Here is a 24,899-nt window from a genome sequence, read left to right as displayed (position 1 = left end):
CCACGGGAGGTCACATGCAAAGCCCACGGCTGGAGACAGATGAGCCGCACATGACAGGGCTCAAGGGCGGGTCCGACCCATGAGGCCACACTGCCGGCCTCATCCCCACAGCGGCCTGGACCAGCCCACCACCTCCCAGAAGCCTGTTGCAGTCCCCAGCAGGGAGGCGGGGGCTGGCTGCCTATAAGGAGGTTCTACGGCATAAAGAGCAGACACGTCACACTGCTGCTCCAGAGAGCCCGAAGGCCATTTATTCACTCTCGTGGCCAAGTCGCTCCGTCAGGAAGAGGCAGGCTGGCGGCTCGGACACCCAGATTAGGGTGAGCCTTCTGGCACTCGCGTGCAAGCCCCCCGAGGCCTGCAGGTCCTGCAGAGAGACAGGGTTACTGAGAGGGGCTGCGGGGGCTCTCAGGGCCTGCACCCTGGCTGCTCCCTGGGCCCCACTCACCTGGACGCTGCCTCTGCATCAGCCCTGAGATGCTGATGGGCTGCCTGGGTGCTACCCCTCTGCTCGCCGCAGGCGCCAGGCTCTGCCTTGGCCACTCACAGGGCATCTGCAGGACCGGGATCCTAGCAGCAAATTTGACAGATAAAATCAGCAGTGCCTTTGACTCCATGGTCATTCAAGGGTCAGCTGCTTCTCAGTTTCCAAGGGCACACAGACAGCCTGGGGCCACGGGTCCAGTGGGAGCAGTGCCCAGCAGGCAGCCTCATGCGAGGCCCACTCTGGACTGTGGTGACCCTGGCAAGGCCCCAAGGACCGCTGCTCACTCCTAGGGCCCAGAGCATCCACATGGGACTCCCAGGGTCCTCTGTGCTGATGCTGAAAAAGTCAAGTTACAGTCAGGGGGCGTGGAGCAGGGGACAGCTCCCTGGGGGTCAGAGGGCACAGAACGGAGTGGGGCTGGCTGTCTGGGGGTCAGAGTGTGTGCAGCAGGGGGCTGGTTCCCTGGGGGTCAGAAGGCATGGAGTAGGGGGACCGACTCCCTGGAGGTCAAAGGGCATGGAGCTGAGGGCTGGCTGTCTGGGGGTCAGAGGGCATGGAGTGGGGTGAAGGTGCCCTCACGGAGGTTTGGGTTGCAGCCTGTGTTCAGGCAGGTGAGGGGATGGCTTTGTCAGTCATGGGCAGGGGGCCAGGGGTCTGGACAGTGCTAAATGGCAAAGTGTAGACAGGCTCTGGGTGAGGGATGGGAGGGAAGGAAGGGTCTGCTGTCTGCAGAGACTGCCTGGGCTCCCAGGGCTGAAGAGCCCCCGGGAAGGCGGCCCGTGCCTGGCACGGCTGCCCCTGCACACGGTGCTGCTGGGCTGGGCGCACCGTGGGCCCTTCCAGCTGGAGCCCCTCGGGGCAGCAGGGGCAGCACCTGCAGAGTGGCCACCTGCCTGTCAAGAGACCCTGCTGCCCCCGGGGTCCTGCAGCCAGGATGCTCCTCCAGGGTTTTCGTGACGGTGATCCATGTCTCCTTTCAGCTTCAAGAACGTGAAACAGTGCCCATAGCACAGCCTCCCTCAGAGCCCAGGACGGTATGGGCAGGGTCCTGGCGCCCCCAGGAGCCAAGGGCGGGACCTACCTGGGAGACTGGGGCTCGCTGGAGCATCGGGGCGTCAGGCCAAGGTGCTGAGGGCGGTGGGCGATGCTGCCTGCAGTGAGAGGTCAGGGGGGCTGTGCCCATCGCCGCCCCCACCCAGGACCCCCTGAGTGCCCATCTTTACATCTGAGCAGGCGGTCTGATGCCACTGCCCCCCACCCAGCTGCCCGCGGCTCCGTTCGGGAAGGACACTCCTGTGTGCGGCAGCTCTCAGTCCACATCTGGACCCATGCCAACCTGAGGGCCACTGGCAAGGAGGCCCCTCTGGCTCCGAGGAGGGTGGCAGCCACAGGCAACGCCAGGTGCTGGGACCGTTGCGCGGTCTCCACCCAAGGCGCAGAGGCTTACCCTCCGACTTTTGCCGTTGACCCCTCCCGGCTAGTAAGAATCTTCTGTTAAAGATGTAAATGGTCCCTGGTGTGCTTCAGCCACACCAGGGGGCAAGTATGAAAAAACTGTTCTTTTCGAATACCTGAATTCTCCTGCATCTCAGTTCTGGAGTTGCAACAGGAGGAAGCAGGAAAGAGGACACCAGCGTTTAGCTGAGGCTCCTCTGTGTCCCCTCACGTACCCCTTACGTGACCAACCTGGACCAGAGAGGGTGAGTGCCTCTCCCAGCACTACATGGCCTTGGAGATCTTGTCTCTCTGCCTGGGGCAGTGTGCACTGTGAAGACGCAGCCCACTGCAGGTGGCCGTGGGAGACCCCCAGAACGGCTGACAGCCAAGATGAGCCATCTCAGCAGCTGTGTTTGGGGGCTGCTGTTTTGGGGGCTTTACAGGGTCTGACAACCTGGGGCCTTGCTGACCCTGGAGGGACGGCACCCCCCCTCTCCACCAGGCGGGCTGGCTCTCAGAGGTAGGCCCACTGTGCCCATGACCTGTGCACACCTCTGACGTGAGCAGCCAGGCCAGGGCTGGCTCCTGTCTGCGGTGACACTCAGCCCAGACAAGTGGGGCAGCCTTGCCACCTGCCAGCCTGTGTGCCCAGCTGGCGCTCCAGGGCCAGCCCCCACCCTGGCTCTGTCCCAGGCCTGCGCCCATGCCTCCCAAGCAGCCCTGCCTCCTGCTCCTGGGGACTGCAAGCCCGTCCGGCCCGCGGCGCCCCGCCTGCTGGCCTCCCAGCAAGGACCCTGTGTTCGGCGCTCACGCGCTTGAGCCCTGATGGCCAGCGGCAGCAGCTTCTCACCCGTGCTTTACAGGACTCTGTGGGGACGACTACCGTTAACACCGCTGAGAACCCCAAGGCCCTAGGAGCTCAACAACTCACGGGCTGTGTGGGCAGCGGTCTGAGCCCAGTAAGAGAGGCGCCAGGCCCACAGCTGGTGGTCTTTTGGGTCTTGCCTGAGAACCATGGACCCTGGGGTCTCTGTCCTGAGGGTGCTGACCCCAGTGCTCAGCAGGCCAAGGCGGCGGCAGGGCCGGGAGGCACCGAGGAGCTGTTGCAGAGCCGGAGCTGCAGCCCGACTGGAAGCTAGTGCCCTGCTGAGGACGTCCCCAGGTCAGGGCCAGGTTTCGGTTCAGGAACGCAGGGGGCATAACTGAGGGCGTTTGGCAAGATTTCCTTTTGAAAGATTCAGATGGAAACCATGTTGACACTTAAAGAGAGTACATTTCACTGCCGGGCACGTGGGGTGCTCGTGCCCATGACACCAGGACGGGGGTCCTCTGGACAAGGCCCTGGGCGCTGACAGCTGGGCAACTGAGAGGTGAATGGCTGGCCTTGCACACAGGCTCGTGGATGGGGACCGGGAAGGGGATCGAGCCACGGTCCCATGGCTTCGATTCTTCCAGGGGTGCTTGCCAAGAACTGATTTAAGCTGCCATGGAGCTGAAATCCGCGAGGAGACTGGACCATTCCAGAACACCGCCAAGGCAGCTGACAGCCCCACACCTGGACACCCACTGCCGCAAGGCTGGGGAGGGGGCTCCCTCGCCTGGGCCGAGAGGGCGGCGGGGACCCTGTGGCTTTGCATCTGGGGTCACGAGCAGGAGGAAAGGGCACGGCACTGTGGCCAGCACGCAGACCCCCAGACCAGCCACAGCCATCCCGGGAGAGCGGGGCGAGGCCTCAGGACTCGCACCATTTTGAAAAGCCCTCCAAAATGAGCAAAGGGCGGAGAGTCCTCAGCAAAGAAGGTATTTCCTCACACACAGGGACACGGGGACATGAGCACAGGGTTGATGGCGACTCCTGGTCAGAAACTCGGGGCCAGACAGCAGGACAACCCTGCCCGATGCTGTCAACTGAGACTCTGCCCAGGGAGTGCATCCTCAAGACAACGTCGTTCACAGGCAGCCAAAACCTCGGAGAGCTCACTACTGGCCAAGCTGCCCCACAGTGAAACCGTGCTTGGGTCTGAAGAGTGACGCCACAGGCACGCGGCTCCACAGGGAAGGAGGCAGGCGCAGACGCCTGTGAAGCAGGCTTGACTCCTCCTGCCTCTAAGACAGTGAGCATCTCTAAAGCAAGCAGGAGAGCCGGACTGCGGGCTCTTGTCACCCGCGGCTCCACATCATCAGAGCCTCCCGGATTGGGGGGTAACCACTTGATCAGAACTCGGTCGGGTGGCAGGAGAGGCTACGGCTCCCGAGGCACGAGAACCACGGGATGGCATCCCCTGGTTGGCTTGGCTCCGCGTTGCTCTGCAGGCTCGGCTTCAGCCACGACCATCTCTGTTTCCCAGAGTCCCGAGGCGGGCGTCCCAGGGAGGGCACAGGCAGATCTGAGTCCTGGTGATCCGGTGGATCCCGGTTCCCGCCTGCAGACGCGCCTTTGGGCTGTGTCCTCACGTGACCTCTTCGCACGTGTGCGTCTCCCGGGGAGGACACAGATCCAACGGGATTAAGTCCCACCCTCAGGGCCACGCTGACCTCCAGAAAACCCCAGCTCCAAACAGAGCCACAGCTTCGAGGGGACACAGTCCACGGCAGATGGTGCACTAAGAGTGGTGACCGCCAGAGGAGGCAGCTAAGGAGATCCGGATAAACACGGAGCCCCACACGGCAGACAGAGCGCAGCAGAGGCAGTCCAAACCCATTAGCAGCTGTGCTGACCCAGCAGACTGAACGCTCTACTCAGAGGCGGAGATCACGGGCATGACCCAACCACGTGTGTCCACGGGACACACACTTTAGGTCCAAAGACGCATGCTGTACCCAATCCGAAATTCAACGAGGAGAATTCCACTGTCAAATAGCTCATTCCTCAGGTTCCAGTTTTTGAAAAAAGCATAAGACTCATTAGCTGAAAATGACAGCTCTTCAGGTCACTTAGGAACCAAGAAGTAGATAGATCTGTCAGGTCTCATTGAGAGGACAATCCCCCAAACCATGAGCTCCTACAAAATCCCACAGGAACAATCTGATCAGTGGATCTTAGGATTCATGTGGAAACGCACTGCACTTACTCTTCAGTCACTGAGTCATGTCCAACTCTTTGTGACCCCACGAACTGCAGCACGCCAGGCTTCCCTGTCCTCCACTATCTCCCAGAGTTTGTGAAGAATCCGCCCTGGTTCAATTCCTGTGTTGGGAAGATCCCCTGGAGAAGGGATAGGCTACCCACTCCAGTATTCTTGGGCTTCCCTTGTGGCTCAGCTGGTCAAGAATCCGCCTGCAATGCGGGAGACCTGGGTTTGATCCCTAGGTTGGGAAAATCCCCTGGAGAAGGGAAAGGCTACCCACTCCAGTATTCTGGCCTGGAGAATTCCATGGATTCATGGGGTCACAAAGAGTTGGCCACGACTGAGCAACTTTCACTTTCCCTTTCTTTCCAAGGAACATCTTTTTTTTTTTTTTTTTTTTAGCACAGTGTTTTATTCAAAAGCTTCTCAGCAGGGGAATGAATGATATCCCCTTTTTGTGCCCACCCAACTCCCAATTCGAGAGGCAGAAGTTGAACCATTTGGCGAGAGCTCCCTCTAATGATTATGATTCAGATCATGATAAGGTTTTTGTTGTTCTCTCACCCACTTTCTCTAACCCTCTACTTAACCAAGACTCAAGTAGAGCCGTGTTTTCCACAGTTCAGAACAACTGGAAGGCATCATGTCAATTCTGATCAACCTCCCATTCCTGGGCTATTTGAGGCACATAGAATTACCTTGACAAAAACTGACTTCAGTGACTGCCACCTCGGAGGAGCAGAGATACTGTCAGGCAGCATGCAGTTCTGAGCTCTAATGTCAGGGCGCCACCCTCCCACTCTGCTCCAGGAGCAAGGAGCAGTCGGTCTGCTTTCTCTCCACACACCTCAACTGCTCATCCTCTCCGGCCTATTAACACAGACACAGCACCACACCGGTGTGACAGAGTTAAGACAGACAATTAGATCTGATTAAAATGCTAACAGATCCTGAGCTGTTGGAGATGACGGGAGTAGACAGTGTGACCTGAGCTTTCCCTTTTTTTCTTTAAGAATATTTTGTTTCAGCATAAAGCACACTTTCCCAAAGAGGTTCCTGGAGTAGAAATCCAAGAGTCTGACTGTCCCGTGGGAACACACAGTCACCTATGTCACTTTGGCTTCAGTCCCTGGATCTGTCTTTTGCAGCTACTTCAGGTCCCACAGGAAGAGGAAAAGCTGGAGGCAACATCACTTGGCCAAAGCACCCACAAGGTCCCAGGCTGGCCGGACAATGGGCTCCTGCTCTAGTACAGCTGGCACCTCTTCAGGGACATGCTTCTTGTCCACCACCACTTCGTAGGTGTACTCAGAGAACCTCTTATCCGTCTGCACAGGTAACCTTTGTGGCCACGGTCTTCACCCCAGGAATTTTCCACTCTCCATCTTATGAACACGCCCTCCTGATCATCCTTTGCTGAGACAGCAGTGAAAGTCATGGCGTGGGTCATGTGACTCGCCGAAAGTCAGCCTCTCAGCTTTACTCACGTTCTCAATGGAGACGCCAAACACCAACCCATGGTCACAGATGTTCACGTCACTGAGGCCCAGTTTGCCACTGAAGTGTTTCCCAACATCACAGCCAAACCATACAGCCTCTCCATCTCTGATGGAGGCAGCAACCATCTTTTTCAAAACTCAACGGGCTGGTGGTTATAGAGGTTTTCTCCCTCTGACCATATTGCTTAAATAGTCCACTGGGTAAAGTTTGTTGTACTTGTGCTGAGGCCGAGGGTCATTCACTAAACGAATCTTATCTTCCATATTGAACAGCAGCTTGACATGTTCCCTGTAAAACTTCAAGGATGTTATAGGGCCAGTCTTTTGATAGTTTTTATCTTTGTCTCCATACTTCCAGATGAATGTCTCTGGTGGATTACCCAAACAGATGCATACAACTCTGAATATCTCCTCCATCATGGAGTCCTGTGTGGCTGAGATTTCTTCTTTGGTTGCACCAGTGTGTACCAGGTTCCGTAGTCATATGCAGAATTCTCTCATCTTGTGATCCAGAATATCATTCATCCTTCTGGTTGCCTCTGTGGTGTAAGTTTCAGGGAAGCACTTCTTAGGGATAACACCATATTTTTCAACAATATGACAAGCATATCCCATTGTCCTCCATCATTGGTAGGATTCATAAGCAAATACTGCACCAGCCTACCATCCTCAGGCTCCTTTTTCTGAGCTGTGTCCACAAAAGCATTTAAGAATAACAGCGTTCAACCTTGTCCCAGAAAAAGAGGTAAGACTGACTAAATTCAAATTCTTCAATATTGAATTTTCTCATGAATGGAAGTCTCATAACATTCAGACAAGAAAAGATCCAGCATCGCCCTGAACTCTTCTGGTCAGTGACGGGCTTGCCGTTCTGGTGCATGGCCTGCTGGAACACATGCTGAGTACCCTGGACCCCGGCCCTCTTCAGACAGATGTCCAGCAGGTTGTGAGTGGTGCCGACATTCTGGGCCAGTACGAACTGAGCGTCGGAATTCAGTTTCTGAAGCAGAGCCGCTACCTTCTCCAAATTCAGTCCTGCTGGAATACCCGCTCTGTTCATGGCGCTGCCCAGTGAGGGAATGGTAGTTTCAGGGTCCTCAGGCCGGCGCCGGGACAGCACAGCGCCTTGCAGGCTGGGCGGTCCGACCTGACTCTCACACCTGGAGCGCCAGCCAAGGAACATCTTTTAATGTCAGTTATACTTACCACCTGCAGTGATTTTTGAGCCCAACAAAATAAAATCTGCCACTGTTTCCATTGCCTCTCCATCTATTTGCCATGAAATAATGGGACCAGATGGCACAATCTTTGTTTTTTGAATGTTGAGTGAAGCCAGGTTTTTCACTCTCCTCGTTCACCCTCATCAGTTTCTTTTCACTTTCTGCCATTCAGTTCAGTTTAGTTGCTCAGTTGTGTCCGACTCTTTGCGACCCCATGAACCGCAGGATGCCAGGCCTCCCTGTCCATCACCAACTTTCGGAGTCCACCCAAACCCCTGTCCGTTGAGTCGGTAATGCCATCCAACCATCTCATCTTTTGTCTTCCCCTTCTCCTCCTGCCTTCCATCTTTCCCAGCATCAGGGTCTTTTCCAATGAGTCAGCTCTTCGCATCAGGTGGCCAAAGTATTGGAGTTTCAGCTTCAGAATCAGTCCTTCCAATGAACACCCAGGACTGATCTCTCCTTTAGGATGGACTGGTTGGATCTCCTTGCAGTCCAAGGGACCCTCAAGAGTCTTCTCCAACACCACAGTTCAAAAGCACCAATTCTTTGGCACTCAGCTTTCTTTATAGTCCAACTCTCATATCCATACATGACCACTGGAAAAACCATAGACTTGACAAGATGGACCTTTGTTGACAAAATAATGTCTCTGCTTTTGAATATGCTATCTAGGTTGGCCATAAATTTCCTTCCAAGGAATAAGCGTCTTTTAATTTCATGGCTGCAATCACCATCTGCAGTGATTTTGGAGCCCAGAAAAATAAAGTCATCCACTGTTTCCACTGTTTCCCCATCTATCTGCCATGAAGTGATGGGACCGGATGCCATGATCTTAGTTTTCTGAATGTTGAGCTTTAAGCTTTTTCACTCTGTTTCACTTTCATCAAGAGGCTCTTTAGTTCTTCTTCACTTTCTTCCATAAGGGTGGTGTCATCTGCATATCTGAGGTTATTGATATTTCTCCCAGCAATCTTGATTCCAGCTTGTGCTTCTTCCAGCCCAGGGTTTCTCATGATGTACTCTGCATAGAAGTTAAATAAGCAGGGTGACAAGATACAGCCTTCACGTACCCCTTTTCCTATTTGGAACCAGTCTGTTGTTCCATGTCCAGTTCTGTTGCTTCCTGACCTGCATACAGGTTTCTCAAGAGGCAGGTCAGGTGGTCTGATAGTCCCATCTCTTTCAGCATTTTCCACAGTTTATTGTGATCCACACAATCAAAGACTTTGGCATAGTCAATAAGGCAGAAATAGATGTTTTTCTGGAACTCTCTTGCTTTTTCCATGTTCCAGCAGATGTTGGCAATTTGATCTCTGCTTCCTCTGCCTTTTCTAACACCAGCTTGAACATCTGGAAGTTCATGGTTCACGTTTTGCTGAAGCCTGGCTTGGGAGAATTTTGAGCATTACTAGCATGTGAGATGAGTGCAATTGTGCGGTAGTTTGAGCATTCTTTGGCATTGTCTTTCTTTGGGATTGGAATGATAACTGACCTTTTCCAGTCCTGTGGCCACTGCTGAGTTTTACAAATTTGCTGGCATATTGAGTGCAGCACTTTCATAGCATCATCTTTCAGGATTTGAAATAGCTCAACTGGAATTATCACCTCCACTAGCTTTGTTCTAGTGATACTTCCTAAGGCCCACTTGACTTCACATTCCAGGATGTCTGGCTCTAGGTGAGTGATCACACCATCGTGATTATCTGGGTCGTGAAGATCTTTTTTGTACAGTTCTTCTGTGTATTCTTGCCACCTCTTCTTAATATCTTCTGCTTCTGTTAGGTCCCTACCATTTCTGTCCTTTATTGAGCCCACCTTTGCATGAAACATTCCCTTGCTATGCTATGCTATGCTATGCTAAGGCACTTTAGTCGTGTCCGACTCTGTGCGACCCCATAGACGGCAGCCCACCAGGCTCCCCCGTCCCTGGGATTCTCCAGGCAAGAACACTGGAGTGGGCTGCCATTTCCTTCTCCAATGCATGAAAGTGGAAAGTGAAGTCGCTCAGTCGCGTCCGACTCTTAGCGACCCCATGGACTGCAGCCTACCAGGCTCCTCCGTCCATGGGATTCTCCAAGCAAGAGTACTTTTCTTGAAGAGATCTCTAGTCTTTCCCATTCTATTGTTTCCCTCTATTTCTTTGCATTGATCACTGAGGAAGTGATCTCTCCTTATCTCTTTATCTCCTTATCTCTCCTTGCTATTCTTTGGAACTCTGCACTCAAATGGGTATATCTTTCCTTTTCTCCTTTGCTTTTCGCTTCCATTCTTTTCACAGCTATTTGTAAGGCCTTCTCAGACAGCCATTTTGCTTTTTTTGCATTTCTTTTTCTTGGGGATGGTTTTGATTCCTGTCTCCTGTACAATGTCACGGACCTCAGTCCATAGTTCATCAGGCACTCTGTCTATCAGATCTAGTCCCTTAAATCTATTTCTCACCTCCACTGTATAGTCGGTATAGTTCTGCCATTAGGGTGGCATATCTAAGGTTATTGCTATTTCTCCCGGCAATCTTGATTTCAGCCTTTGCTTCATCCAGCCCGGCATTTCACATAATGTACTCTGCACAGAAGTTAAATAAGCAGGGTAACAATATACAGCCTTGATGTACTCCTTTCCCAATTTTGAGCCAGTCCATTGTTTTATGTCCAGTTCTAACTGTTGCTTCTGGACTTGCATACAGGTTTCTCACGAGACAAGTAAGGTGGTCTGGCATTCCCATCTCTTGAAGAATTTTCCACAGTTTGTTGTGATCCACACGGTCAAAGGCTTTGTGTTTTTCCTTTGATCCATAAGGTAGTTATAATTGTGTTTTCAAATATTTTTTTTTTTTTTTTTCTGTTGCTGATTTCCAACTTAATTCCACTTTGGCCCCAAAATACCCTCCGTGTAAACAGTTCTTCCCAAGTGTCAGGGCCTGTCTCACACCCCACTGCAAGGTCCTCTTCACAGAATGTCCGAGCTGACCTTGGGAAGCCCCTCTGCGCCCCGCCACTGCGGGGGGCACAGTGCTTATCAGGTAAGTGGTGCTGACCCTAGTGTCACTTGCCTAGTAGTTCCATCAATCACCAACAGTGAACGTCCATATAAGTGCTGAAGGGATGATTCCTTTTAAAACTCTGTGGTTTTGGCCTGACGCGCTTGAGGGCGTCTGCACTAACGACTGTGTCTGACAAGCCGACTTGAACCGTCCAGAAGGGGCCCTGCCCTCTGGGTGCACGGGCGCCTGCTGCGGGGAGGATGCTGCTCGCAGAGGTACCTGAGTTGTGTCTCAGCCTGTCTGCACCTGCGGGCACGAGGCGGGTCCCCCACGGACAGCGCACAGCAGGCGCAGGTCTCTGCTCTGGCGGGCACTCACACCAGACACTGTCCAAGGCCCACGCTGCGTGTCCACTTCACTGTTTGTCTCCGCCTCTGAGCAGGAGCGCTTGCTCCCGGAATGCACTCGGCTCTTCCCGGCACCCGCCAGCCTTTGCTTCGGGCACCTGCGCCGCGGCCTGGTGTGCACACCTTCGTGAGCGCTGCGGTCCCGTCACCAGGAGGCTACCCCGCTGCTGGTCGGTTTCTCGGCGTCATCCCGCGCGGGCTCACTCCTTTCACCCGGACCGCGTCTGCGCTGCCGCTGGAGCGCGTCTCGGGGGTGGGGTCGCCTCTTACTGGCAGACGGGCTGCTCAGCGCGGGATGGGAGGGGCCGGCGCGCGCCTGCTCCCGCCGCCCCGCCGTCTGCTCTCTGCCTCAGTGCTCTCCGCCCGTCGGCCTCTGTTGCCCTCTAAATGCCTTCTTAATGCTTCCATTCCTCCAGATTTAAAACGGTCCTTTCCCTTGTTTTTTAAAAACTGAAGTACAGTTTACTCACAATGTTGTCTAGTTCTAAGCGTATGATGTGTGTCTCAGTTACACACTAATCTATTCTTTTCCATTATGGACTCTGACAAGATACGGATAGAACAGAGGAAACAAGGTCCTGCTGTGATCCGCAGCGGGGAGCTGCAGTCACCATCTGCCAGGCCCCGGGCTCCCAAGGGGAAGGCGCCCCTAGCAGCAGGCTCGGTGCCTTGGGCCTGCAGACACTGGTGTGAGACCGACCCCTGCAGGGCAATGCCAAGGTGGGGGCCCAGAATGCCCATTGCCCAGAGGGAAGGCTGCCTCGGTCACCAACGTAACGGGTCAGCAGGAAGCAGGCAGTGCTTGAGAACGGGGGAGAGGAGGCTTCACAGGGGCTGAGAGGTGCTGCGCCCACGGAACAAGCGGCTGGAACCCTGACCGGTGGACATGCCAGCTGCACAGGATGGAGGTGGGCAGGAGGCGAGGAAGCGCCCGGGAGTGACTGACGGTCTGAGATCCCAGGAGCGCGCGGGCAGGGAGACAGGAAGGCGCAGCCCTGACCTGCACGCACGGTTTCCTTCTGAGGCTGGGCAGAAGGAAATCAAGCGCCAGCCAGGTGCTCAGGTGCCAGGGTGGCACCAACAGGCCCTGGACGAGGCAGCACAGAACACCTACACTTCAGGGGTGATGCTCAGACCTCAGCCTCAGCGAGAGGACAGAAAACCAAGGGCGGAGATGCAACAGCCACGGCGAGAGAGAGCCAAGACCCTGAGGCCGAGAGGAGCCAGCGCTCGGCTCAAGCGTGTGCGTTTCCACCACCACAACACCAACACCGAGGGAACTTCCAGAGAGGGACTGAGCGTGAGCCTCAGCCTCAGCCTGGTGCTCACGCTGACCCCAGGAAGGGCCGAGCGCTCACCCGCGGCCATGCCGCCAGCCGCCAGGAGGCGCAACGGCACTGGAATGTCTGTGCCCGGAGACAGGACAGCAGGGCTGGCACCCTCAGCTGGGCCTGCAGGAGTGGCCCGCTTTGGGGCAGGGTAGGCCCTGCAGTGCGTGCGGTCTGGGCGAGGTGAGGCGTCTCCACTTACCCATGCGTCCGTCCCGAGGTGGGCTGAGCAGGGAGATCCTCGGGGGGCCAGTGGCGACCTCAGGCTGCCTCGTAAAGAGAAAACAACCGCTGACGCTCCAGACTGGCTCAGGAGCAGAGACTGTCCCTGTTTGCTAAGAACACAGATCCTCAGTCACATCTCCCTGACACACGTCAACGTTGTGTGCGAGAACACAGCCGCTGGCGGCTTTGCGCCTGCAGCCCCAGGGGCCCAGGTGGTGAGTGGATGAAGGCTCCACTGGCGACTTTAAGGATCTCACAAGAGGAAAAGTAAACGAAGTTCTTGGCTGACATTAGGAATTTGAAAATCCTGAGTAATCCTCACTTTGGGAGCGTCTTGTCACCTTGAAATCCAGATGCTGACAGATGCTGGCAGGCAGCAGTGAGGGCAGGCCCGCTCTGCACTGCGCACCCGCCAGGCGGGGCCCCACCCCACCCCAATGCCCCGAGCCCTCCCACTGTGCGGTGGGGCCTGGTGGGGGGCACACAGCTGGTGGGGGCCAGGAGCCTGAGCCTGGCACTACTGCTGCTGCCCGCCAGCCACCACCCCCGGTGTACCCGCTGCACCCTCGCCCCGCTCCCGTGCCTGGCACCACAGGGCTCCTTCGCTCCACCATCACGTGGTGAGTGCCAGCTGTTGGCGGCCTCAATCCAGGGCCCCCTCTGCCAACGCCCCCACCCCAGCCTCACCTCTGCTGGCAGGATGACAGCCTCGGAGGGACTCCCAACACTCTGCAAGGGGGGTCACACTGCCCAGCAACCCAGTGTCCACCCACGGGAGCACCTCCCCGCCTCTGGGCTCCAGCCCCCGCCCACCCAGGGCAGGTTGACACCTCGCAGAGCCCGAGAGGACCGCTCCCTGCATCCGCGGGACGGCCGGGCTGGCTCCGCATGACCCTCGCTCACCACCAAGGCTGCGGTGTGGCTGGCTGTGAGCAGGCCCCTCCTCACAGCTTTCCCGCGGCCGCTGTGCTCAGAGCCCCTGTGATTTGGCCCCTCCCGGGCCCTCTGGCCCCCTGCTCCCACCCCCACCTCTGGCCTGTCCTGCACTTGGTGCCCTGTGTCCGGCACAGGCCGACTCTGAGAAGTCAGTCACAGCACAGGGACAAAACTGCTCCTGCCAGGCAGAATCCGAGCGTCGTCTCTCCTCACAGGCCCGGGCCCTCTGTTCGCAGGAGGGTCCATGACGGTACACAGGAAGACTTTGCAGGCGCAGGGCATCCAGTGGGCACTGCCGCTGCCCAGGCTGGAGGGGGCGTGAGCGCGGCAGCAGCAGGAACTGAGGCGTCACGAGGCCACCAGGCCAGCGAGAGAGGGGGCCTCCCCACCAGGCCTCTCCTTGGAGCCGCCTGGCGACCAGCCGCCTCTGCGCGTGGGCCATGGGACAGCTATCTACGCTGGGAAATACCATCCATGCAAAGTGCCTGGGACCACACGCGTGATGTCAGTGCACTCACCTTTCTCCTCGGAGAGGGCATGAGGTCAACTTCCATGGACTCTACCCTGTTACACAGACAGCAAGCCAGTCACGGGCTGACTGCACTAAAGTAACAGAAACACGTATGCACGCACATGTGCAGATGTGCACACACGAGCCCCTGCAGGCCCCCTCCCTACAGCTGCTCAGCACTCCCAGAGTGTGGTGATCACAGCCCCGCCCAGGCCAGCAAAGCCCATAAAGCGGACACACTTGCCCACGGACACAGAGGCGCCCGCCGTGTGGCTGGAACGGGCCTCCTGTCTCCAGCCCCCATCCTTCCCGGGAAGGTCGTCCCCTCTGGGCTCCTCCTCGCCACCTGCACCGTCCCAGGGCTCCTCCACCTCCTGCCGGACGTCCGGGGCGGGACCACTGTCTCTGTCCACCCCACCGCCCAGCCCACGTGTTTCACATGTGTAGCGCCTGGCCACGCCCACTCCCTAATTAAGCTGCTCCAGGCTGGTGGGGACAGGGCCAGGCCTTCCCGCAGGTGCACAGGGCAGCTGGGAGGAGGGCCTTGCTCCCTACTTTCTGAAGAGCTGGGAACGGGGGTGTGGCCTGCGGGCACAGCCAGGGCATCCCATCAGCCTTGCTGCCCAGGGGCCCAAGTGCAACCTTCCAAGAGAAACACTCCCCCAGGGGCTTTAGGTCCCAGAGGCTGCCAGCGGCCCAGCCCACCCAGCCCTCCCATCCCAGTCAGGGAAGGGCCCAGCCCGGTCGCGTGGCCACCCCGCCCACCCCTCTGCTTGGGGATGGGAGTGAGCGGCGAGGGGGCACCTGTGCCCAGTGCCTGCGCTGGGGGCGGGGGCTGAGGGTGCAGACCTCTCAGAGGCTGACGAGCCACGGGGCTGGAACAGAAGAGGTCCGCTCGGCTTTGCTGAGGGTGCTGTGACGAGAGGCGCAGTGCTGGAGCCTCAGGCGCACCCGGCACCTCCGCCACCCTCCCCCTTCCAGGCCTCACTTCACTTACTTGAAGCTGTAGTGTTTCCTGTGCTGAAAGATGTTTGCTGTGACGACCTCACCCTAAACAGATGGAGAAAAGGCATTATTGAGTCGCAAACGTTTACATCCAGCTAATTCCTTCCAATCTGAAGTAAGGAAAACAGAAATGACCCATTTCTCCATGACACGCCCTGGCCCCTCCTCACCTCGGGAACCTGCACGGGCCTGGTCCACCCCAGAGGGGCTCCCCTGAGTCCCCAGAACCCACAGCAGGCAGCGCTGAGAACACAGTGCTTGCTTGCTTGCCTAAGTCGCTTCAGTTGTGTCCGACTCTGTGCGACCCCACAGACAGCAGCCCACCAGGCTCTTCCATCCATGGGATTTTCCAGGCAAGAGTACTGGAGTGGGGTGCCATCGCCTTCTCCGCAAGAACACAGTGGGCACTCCCTAGAAGCCTGCTGAGCAGGACCGGCTGCTAGGCCCAGCTCCCAAAGGACACTCGTGCCTGCTTCCAGGTGACCTCGTGAAACAAGTTGGGTGCTGGTGTGTGGGGTGGACAAGCGTCCACGGTCCCTGAGACAGAGCCAGAAGCAGACACACCACTGGGGCAGGTGGGAAGACCCGGGCAAGCGTGGTCTGGGGTGAGGGTGCCAGCTGTGGAGACGGGGGGCACAGGTCCCTCCTGGAAGGAGACGCAAGCCACACCAGTGCAAGCGGAGTGAAGTGGTCAGAGGCGGGGCCTGGCCCAGAACCCACCACGCCAGAAACACCCCACCTGGAGACCGAGGCAAACAGGCAGACTTGAATCTGGAGACACCAGGCCTTCCCACCCGCCGCGCGCCCCCTCCCCGCCACGCGCCCCCCAGGACTCACCTCTGCAGCTGCTCCACCCGCAGCGTCGACTTCCTGAGGGACTCCTCCAACTGAGAAATCTGAACACAATCGAGTGACTTCCCGTTACCACACAGGCCAGGTGACAATTTAGAGGTAACAAGAGAATTCTCAAGTTCTTAAACCAGGAATCAGAATGCAAGTGACATGACCGTGGCCCTTGCACTTTTTCTAAGAATTTGTACCAAATCCATTTCACTTTTACTTTTCACTTTCATGCACGGGAGAAGGAAATGGCAGCCCACTCCAGCGTTCTTGCCTGGAAAATCCCAGGGACGGGGGAGCCTGGTGGGCTGCCGTCTCTGAGGTCACACAGGGTCGGGTACGACTGAAGCAACTTAGCAGCAGCAGCAGGTCACCAGGTATGTCGGAAACCGGCTCTAGGAATCTCTCCAGGAAGTGCAAAGCCCAGCCCAGCACTGCTCCAAACCAAACCACGGAGCGCCCTTCGGGCAGAGCGCCTCCCGATGCCCACCCCCTGCTCCTCTCCACCCACACGGCCCAATAGGAGGCTTCAACCCAAGTCACAGCTGAAGCTCCACATCTGTTTTCACTAAAGCTTTACTTTCCTTCTTTTGAGTTTCAAAACCAAGTGAGGAGGATGCTTTGGGGACAAGCAAATGGGCACTAAACCTCCTTTTGTGAAGATTGGCCAGAACAACTTCATGCTCACATTTATGAAAAAGCACCACAGAAACTGTGGGGTGATCATGGGTCTGTACTGATGCCCAAGGTGGAGGTGAAACCACAGTTGGGTCCCCAGGTGGCTGCATGGCTGACCTCAGAGAGGAACCGTGCAGCGGGCTGAGCGTTTGCAGACAGACACCACCCAGTGGCCCATGCCAGGATGGGGTAACACAGCCACCTCGCTCCCTGTGGCCTGCTGACTGGAGTTACCTTTTCTCCATAGAAGGCTAACAGTCTCCTCCTGTGCTTTTCTTGAAATTCTGAGATCTGAGAAGACAACATGTATCAGCTGCTGCAGAGGCTGAGGCCAGGGGCTTCCCAAAGCCCCAGCTCCTCCCCAGACACTGCCCCCCTGCTGCCCGGCAGCCAGAGCGGAAGCCAGCAGACCCCAGGCTCAGTGGGCAGCCGTGGCCGGGCGAGCTCCACCCAGAAGTGGTGAGTGCCATGGGTTTCACGTGAAGACCACGTGGGCGTGATGGCTGCTCTGCCTCCCTTCCATGTGGCTTCAGTGGTGCTCAGGACTTAGGACAGGACACAACCCACACACACCACGTGCCATCCGTCAGGTAGCAGCCACTGGATCACAGTAGCCCCCCAACCAGGACTTCACTGGGCAGGGATGCCACCAGGCCGGCTGGCAGGGCCACACTGCTCTGAGAGCCCAGTGGCCTTTACTAGCCAGCTGGTCAAGGCCAACAGTGCCTGAAGCCAGCACCACCCTTGGTCTCCTATTCTGAGCCCCAAGCTCCATGTCTATGGAGCAGAGCCTGGACTGTTCCTGGAGGCACCGACGGACGTTAGGAGAGAATGACGGACTCACTTGTGGGAAGGGGGAGCTGTTCGTTCATGTATTTATCTGGCTGTGCCTAGTCTTGGTGGTGGCATGCAGGGTTTTTCCATCCTTATAGGATTCAGAATCCACAGTGACAGCATGCGGGGTCTAGTTCCCTGACCAGGGATCAAAGCCAGGCCCCTGCACTGGGATCGCAGAGTCTTAGCCACTGGACCACCAGGGAAGGCCCCAGAGAGAGAGATTCTGCAACCTTGGGGTTTTCACATGACACGCACCCTCCTGAAACACTGAACTGAACTGTTTGGGCCTAATTCTTGTTGTCATCTCTGCACAGCTGAGAGACAGCGGAGACAGTACTGAGCAAGCTGGTTGAGGCAACACCATGTAAATGCCCCCCAGTCACTCCCTGCCACCAGGGCTCTGCCCCCAGGCGTGCACACGGCAGGGCATGCTCCCAGGGCTCACTGGTCTGGTCCAGATGGAGGGAAGACGTCCTTCTGTGCAAATAGGCTGACCGCCTTGGAGCGGGGGAAGCCACAGGTGGAGGGCAAACACCCTGCCAGAGCCCCTGCCGTCCTAGCTGCTGCCTCATCAGAGGGGTTCAGAGCCCTTGCCGTCGGGGACCCACCCCACGGGACAAGGGATGTGCGTCTCCACCCACAGGAGGGGCAGTGGACACAGGCTCTGCCTGGAGTGCCCGCCCGTGGAGAGGGTGATGCGAGTGCACCCAGGGCTGCCACTGCACGAGTCCTCACAGCTCCCGAGGCCCCGTCCCAGGAAGGCTCCAGATCACACCGATGGTCCTTACTTCTGCTGCCCCCGCCAGGGCCCTCGCAGGCAGGCACCCAGTCCTCACTCGTCAGCCCGGGACTGTTCCTGCCTCTCCCTCTACCTCCCGGGTGGGACTGGAGGTGAGGGCCATGCCCCTGGGAGGGGTCTGAACAGGTCTAAAGCTGCCTTCCTGTCACCGAAGCAAGACAAGGTGACAGTCACCTCTCTCAGCTCACTTCTCCCGAGGGTCCCAAGCTCAGGGCAAGAGAGATCGATGTCCGAAGCTGACCTCTGAGTGCGTGCCTTGGAGCAGGGCCCAAATTGAGGAGCAGCACCGCTTCTGGGTGTGGCCCCGGGCTCCTGCTCAGCAGCGTCTGGGAGCCAGTCACGGGGAACCCCACCCGAGGCACTGAGCCCAGCAAGGCCCACGGGCAGGCTGCTTCCAAGGGGGACCTTGGTGAGGACAAGCACGCAGGGCTCCGTGATTCAGACGCATCAGGACAGATGAGGCCACAGCAGGAACAGGGCCATGGGCAAAGCTGACCGTGGGCAAGAGGCCGGGCAGGGGGTGGTCCCTGAGCATCAGGTGGCAGCAGCCCCACTGCGGGCAAGGGCTTCGGGTGTGCTCGGGCGCAGCCACGCGCCACCTGCCCTGGGTGGGGGCCAGCCTCTGGGACTCAGTGTCGGCCTGACCAACAAACAAAACAAAAAAGGGCTTGAGCCCCCAGCTGGAGTGAGACAGGAGTGAGACCTGATGACACTCGCACAAAGTCTGCAGGCCGTGCCCAACAGCAGCCCACCCTGGGACTTGAAGGAAGCCGAGGAGGAGCTGACCACGGCCATGCCGCCCTGGAGCCTGGGAGGTGGGAGAACGCGTGTCCTCGGGCCAGGTTATGGTCTGGGAGCAGCACAGGTGGAGGGTGTCTGTGCTGAGGGGTCAGGAGGGGACGTGCAGGCAAGAGAAGTCAGGACAGGACGCGCAGGCATGAGGGGTCAGGAGAGGACGTGCAGGCACGAGGAGGGGTCAGGAGAGGGCGCGCAGGCATGAGGAGGGGTCACGAGAGGGCATGCAGGCACGAGGAGGTGTCACTAGAGGGCGCGCAGGCACGAGAGCTCAGGAGAGGGCGCAAAGGCACAAGGAGGGGTCAGGAGAGGACGCGCAGGCACGAGAAGTCAGGAGAAGAAGACGCGCAGGCACAAGGCGGGGTCAGAGGAGGACATGCGGGCAAGAGGAGGGGTCAGGAGAGGGCACGCGGGCACGAGGAGGGGTCAGGAGAGGGTGCGCGGGCACGAGGAGGGGTCAGGAGAGGACGTGCGGGCACGAGGGGTCAGGAGAGGACGCGCAGGCACGAGAAGTCAGGAGAGGACGCGCAGGCACAAGGAGGGGTCAGAGGAGGACGTGTGGGCAAGAGGAGGGGTCAGGAGAGGACGTGTGGGCACGAGGAGGGGTCAGGAATGGACACGTGGGCATGAGTGGTCAGGAGAGGATGCACGGGCACGAGGAGGGGTCAGGAATGGACACGCGGGCATGAGTGGTCAGGAGAGGACGCGCGGGCACGAGGAGGGGTCAGGAGAGGACATGCGGGCACGACGAGGGGTCAGGACAGGATGCGCGGGCACGACGAGGGGTCAGGGAGGGTGTCAGGAGACACAGCGTGAAGAGGCAGCCCCCTTGCCCAGTGTCTGGACGCCCCCAGCCCACTTTCCAGACCCAGAGCTGAGGCCCAGCCCTCAATCCCCTAGGCAGCATGGGCGTCCTGACCAAGCAGCCGCTGTGTCTCACGCCCTCAGACACGGGAGCGGTGCCCAGCCTTCCCACAGTGGGGGCGGGCGCAGACTGGGCTCCCACCCCACCTCCAGGGCCTGGGGACTTACCTGGGAGGTCTCCTTGGCGTACTTCATGCACAGGCTGTCCACGCCCATGAAGAGCGCCTGGATGTTGGGGTCCGTCTGAAAGAGAAAGGGCTGCTTCTGCCGACACTGCCTCCTGGGTCCAGAGGGCCATGTGCCTTAGGGCCGAGACCAGCCAGGACACCATCACAGCAGCTTCCGGGGCCCCGAGGACGCCATGGTGCGGGCGAGGGGCAGCGCCACCTCCTAGGGGACCAAGGGCTGCTGACCAAGGGTGGTGCTGAGGAGTTCCGGGCGGCTGGGGTTGGGGCAGCCGGGTACAAAGCAATCGGTGGAATCAGAAGCAGGAAGAGCAACCGGCACAATCTCTAACTCTCACAAGTATGTGTTGAGCTACTTTGGCGTAAATGTGACAAGAGGGTGCATGAACTGGCACCTGCCCACTGGCACACCTCCTGCAGGCACGCCTGCCTGTCCTCTCCCCCACGCCAGCACCAGAGACACAGGTGCACGGACAAGAACACACACGGGCCCATCCCCACTGGAGTGACAGTCACGCTGCACTCGGGGAGAGAGGCCCGCAGAAGCCAGGAAACACCCGAAGGGCCAGGGCCCCAGGAGCTGCTGGAGGACCTTGTGGTGGGGAGGGGGCGGCCGCTTCATTGGAGAGGCGGGCAGCTGCTTTGCGGGTGGGGGCAGCTACAGGGGAAGCGGCCCCAGACTCCGCTCAGAGCAGGGGCTGGGAAGGGTGCCGGCAGGGCAGGGGACTTGCTGCGGGCACTCGAGTACACGCGAGCCCCCGACTCGGATCTCCACCCGAGACCCTGGACAGCACCCAACACCCCAAGCCCCGTACTTCAAAGGAAACAAGACAGAAGGCTGCCCCCATCTCCACGGGCCCCGGTGAGCCCTACACACAGCAGGCAGGGACCCCAGTGATGGAGACTGGACTGACGCCCACAGAGGACCAGGCCCCACAAGGAGACCTTCCCAGGCCTTGGGACAGGCGAGGGCGTCAGTGCTGACCTGCCACAGCCCAGGGCTTCCCTGAGGGGAACGGATGGGGACCCCCAGTGGCACAGAAGGGACGACTGCACGCCCCACGCACAGAGGAGGAAATATTAATAGAAAAAGTCTGAGTGTCATTTCATTTAATCTTTTCAACAATGCAATGAGGGCCCCAGAGTAGACGGGAAAGAGACTTTTCCAGGAGCCCACAGCTAGGACGAGAATCTGCTCTGGGTCTGCTGGACTCCAGAGCTGGGCTCAAGCTAAGACACACTGGTTACTCCCTAGAAGTTTATACGGGAGAACAGTTCCTCCAAGTGTGGACCGTGGGATATTAATATGTGTTCCTTGAAAAAGGGTTCTGTTGCAAACACATTTGAGAAGCACTCAGTGGAGGAGGTTTAACGAAGTGATGCCCTCTATTTTGAAGGCAGTGTGGTGGCTAAGAGCCCTGGCTGGCTTTGGAATCAGTCAGACTTGGGTTCTCAATGCCCCTGTGTCTCTCTCTTTTTTTTGTTTGTGATGGTTAGGGAGACACCCTCCCACCCCATCAGGCCTCACTTTCCCCCACTTCTAGGAATTTATGTTCCAGAAATATTCTTACAAGTATGCAGAACTGTGGTAAAAAAAAAAAAATGTTCATTTTAAGACTGAAATAGTAAAAAACTGAAAAAAATGAAAGGTTTTTTCCTATCACGCCAGGAAGTCATTTTCAGAGAATGTGGGTGTATACACTTTAAAACATCAACTGGGAAACACCACTTTGTTAGAATCCCACCGACACCCAGAGCAGGGCCCACACTCCTGGCTGTTGTTCTTGGGAAGCAGGAGTTGGAGACTTTCACATTCTGTTATGGTTTTCTGTTATGTTTGAGGTTTGAGGTAATTTTATGTTTGTAATCAGAAAAAGAACTTTTACAGATTAAACATTAGATCAAATACACATCTTGGAACCTAAACTTGAAGGGATCAACTTTACTCCCTCGACCCTCTTAACTAGAATGGACCCCAGGGAGACCAACCCCACCACCGTGAGGAGCTGCAGGAGCCGGCGCCCCCCAGCAGCGCTCAGGCTCTGGTGAGGAGACAGCCGTATGAAGTATTCAGAACCACTAGTGGACTTTATACAGAAAGTCTGCACGATCTCCTAGCACACCAAGCAAATCAACAGAAGTTGTAGACACCACAACTGAGTAAAAATTGAACGTGATACTTAAAAAGAATCACTGGTTAATATTAACATACTATAGACTTCAACTTACATGTTTTGAAAGTAGAACTGTACGACAAGCAACTTTACAAATCAAGCATTCATCCCTTTTACCTACAAAAGAAAGCAAACTTTATTATAGTGAATAGTGCCTTTAAACACATATAAATGCAGACCTTAAATTATAGTACTTCTTTTAAAAGTATACAGGATCATAGGACTTACCGTGGACAAGCCTGGGGCATGCACATAGTTGAAAAGAATTACACAGTGACAATTTTTCTTATTTTCTAAATATGCTCCAAAACAGTGGCCACACAGATCTACAGCACTTAAACTTAGATCAGCCCACGTTATTTCCCACAAGCATATTTTATAGGAATAAAATGGGGATAACTTAGCTGAAAATTTTAAGCACTACAAAATGAAAGCTCCCCCTGACCTGACAGTTCCAGGGTTTTGCTCTGCCCCTCGGCCTTGGCAGCAGGGCTCCTGCGAGGGCCAGACCACGCTGGGAGCTGAGAGCCGAGGCGGCTCGACCCCTGGCTACCCCGCCGCCCCGCCCATGCTTGGCCTCCTCCCACCCACTCCCCCCTGCCCCTCCTCCACCGCCTGGCCCTGGACCCCAAAGCGGTCCCTCTTCAGCCCCGTCGCTGCCAGCTCCTCTCTGGCCCTGCCCAGAACTCACAGCCTCTGATCTCGGTTTCTCCACCAGGCACCTGGGAGGCCAGGTGTCCACACCCGACTGGCCCAAGTCCTCCTAGGCAGCATCAATGGCCCAATCCCAGGGCTGTCCCCTCCACAGTCATCGCCTGAGAAAGAGGCCCCATTAGGCGTGCCTCTCTCCCCCTGCCCACACCAGGGCTGATGGGCTCGGCCCACTTCCTGTGTCTTGGCGGGATGCCTCCCCTTCCCCACCCCAGGCCTAGTCTTCCAAGGGAGGGCTCGCCCTCCTCTCCCACCCACTGCCTCGGAGAGGGCTCCTGCCCTCCCACAGACCCCCTAAGCTCCACCCCAGCCCTCCCTCTCTCCTCCCAGCACCCAGCCAACCCCTCTTTCCTCTCCGCAGGGCACTTAGGCAGGTAATCCTCACACTAAGGCCGGTGCCCTGACTGCCCTGGGAGGCCTGGTTTGACATTTCGGCGGTCTCTCCCCACCCCAGCCTCCTCCTGGCCTCACCCAGCTTCTTTAGAAAACGCTCTTGCCCAGGTGAGAACAGGCTTGTGTGTCTCCTGCCTCCCGCCTGCCCCTCACCCCAGCCCCTCCAGTCCCCCCCACAGCACTCCACTGTCTGGACCACCAGCCCCTTGTGTGCTCACAACCCTTTGGAGTCTCCCTGCACGGCTGTCCGGGGCACCTCTGTTCCACACGTGAGGTCCTGAGCCTCAGCTCAAACCTGCTGGCACTCTGGATGGCCAGGGGAGCCGCACCCCCAATCCGGCCAGCTGCTGCCCAGACTCAAGTCTGCCCAGCGTGAGGCCTGCTTCTGTCCAGCCGTGGTGGCTGTTCCGCTCCTACACGTCTCTGTGCTGGGCTCTGCTTCCTCCCGGAGCGCTGCCTGCCCCCTTCCCGCGTCCTCCGGCTGCCAGGATCTAGACTCGGCCAGCCCACTGGGCACGCGCCTCTGCCCCCCACCCCCAGAACCTGCGAGCCCAGCACCCGCGCACCTGTGGCACCACCACGACGTCGAGCCGGAGCCTGGAGGAGCCCGAGGGTCGGCGGCGAGCTGGGAAACGCGCCAGGCCGGAGCAGGCGGGCTGGGGAAGGGGCGCGAGGGGCAAGCGTGCCCCGAGGGTCCTGAAGGGAGAGGCCCAGACACGGGCCCGCGCGGGGAGGAGTGTGGGTGAGCCTGGCACCGGCTGGACGCCCGCTCATGGCTGCCCAGGCTGATGGGCGCCATTTCCTCCAGAGGGTCTGGGGGCGAGGCGGGGAGTGATGTTCTGATCCTTCACCTGTGAGCTGGAATCACAGGTCAGTCACTCTGTGAGAACTCACTGCGTTGCCATTTAGGCTTTTTTCCTGCCTGAGCTCTCTAGGTCAATAGAAACACTTCCGAAACGGAAAACGCCGGTCAAGGCGGTGCCACAGGCGCGGGCGCTGGGCTCGCAGGTCCCGGGGCGGGGCCGATCAGCTCGCGGCCCGCCCGGGTCCCCTCCGCGTGCCTCGGGCCTCACGCCCACCGCCGCCTCTGGAGACCGCTCTGCACCCGCCTCCCCGCGGCCCGCGCCACGCCCGTCGGCTGCGAGCGGCGGGCGGTGCTGAGGTGCCGGGCCCGCGCTGCCCACTGAGCCCGCGGCCCCGCTGCCCCAGCCCAGAGGCGTCCGAGCCGCGCGCGACCCCGGGCCTCGTGCCGCCAGCCCTGCCCCAGGAAGCTCGCCTCAGGGCGCCTCCTCAGGGGGCCGCCGCCGCGCCCTGACCTTTGCGCAGGCAGGCGTCACAGTACACGTGGCCGCAGTTGGTCAGGCTGAAGCACGACGTCGCCCGGGGCGGCTGGAAGCAGCGGTTACAGAACACCCAGCTGGCCATGTCTGCACCAGGGCCGCGCCCCGCCGTCACGCGGGAGCCACGCGAGACCTGCGCGCGGGATCTGAGCCCGGCCCGAGGCCGCGACTCCGCGC

At 58.1% G+C, this 24,899-nt stretch overlaps 1 protein-coding gene and 1 pseudogene across 1 annotated transcript; both read right to left on the bottom strand.

Moving 5' to 3' along the window:
• Positions 1 to 229: 229 nt before the first annotated feature.
• On the bottom strand, positions 230 to 24,808 carry RNF212 (ring finger protein 212). The gene is made up of 12 exons (XM_027545251.1): positions 24,699 to 24,808; positions 22,334 to 22,395; positions 20,088 to 20,162; positions 16,859 to 16,915; positions 15,944 to 16,002; positions 15,099 to 15,151; positions 14,951 to 15,014; positions 14,109 to 14,154; positions 12,632 to 12,695; positions 1,569 to 1,638; positions 449 to 570; positions 230 to 367 (listed from the first exon to the last, which is right to left on the bottom strand). The coding sequence occupies exons 1-12, from the start codon at positions 24,805 to 24,807 to the stop codon at positions 255 to 257; spliced, it is 894 nt and encodes a 297-aa protein (XP_027401052.1). The 5' UTR covers position 24,808; the 3' UTR covers positions 230 to 254.
• LOC113894583 lies at positions 5,370 to 7,753 on the bottom strand (annotated as a pseudogene).
• Positions 24,809 to 24,899: the final 91 nt, after the last annotated feature.

The sequence above is a fragment of the Bos indicus x Bos taurus genome, chromosome 6 (genome assembly GCF_003369695.1).
Source record: "Bos indicus x Bos taurus breed Angus x Brahman F1 hybrid chromosome 6, Bos_hybrid_MaternalHap_v2.0, whole genome shotgun sequence".
Classification (NCBI taxonomy): domain Eukaryota; kingdom Metazoa; phylum Chordata; class Mammalia; order Artiodactyla; family Bovidae; genus Bos; species Bos indicus x Bos taurus.
This window is presented reverse-complemented; position numbering and strand designations above follow the sequence as displayed.

What these genes read in the sequence shown, in the direction of transcription:
- RNF212 (XM_027545251.1), bottom strand. Translation starts at nt 24,807, where the DNA reads ATGGCCAGCTGGGTGTTCTGTAACCGCTGCTTCCAGCCGCCCCGGGCG. An exon ending in CAGTTCTACTTTCAAAACAT is followed by an intron (nt 20,163 to 22,333) that starts GTAAGTTGAAGT and finishes TTTCTCTTTCAG; the next exon opens with ACGGACCCCAACATCCAGGC. An exon ending in GGCTCGTCAGCCTCTGAGAG is followed by an intron (nt 14,155 to 14,950) that starts GTCTGCACCCTC and finishes TCTGTGTAACAG; the next exon opens with GGTAGAGTCCATGGAAGTTG.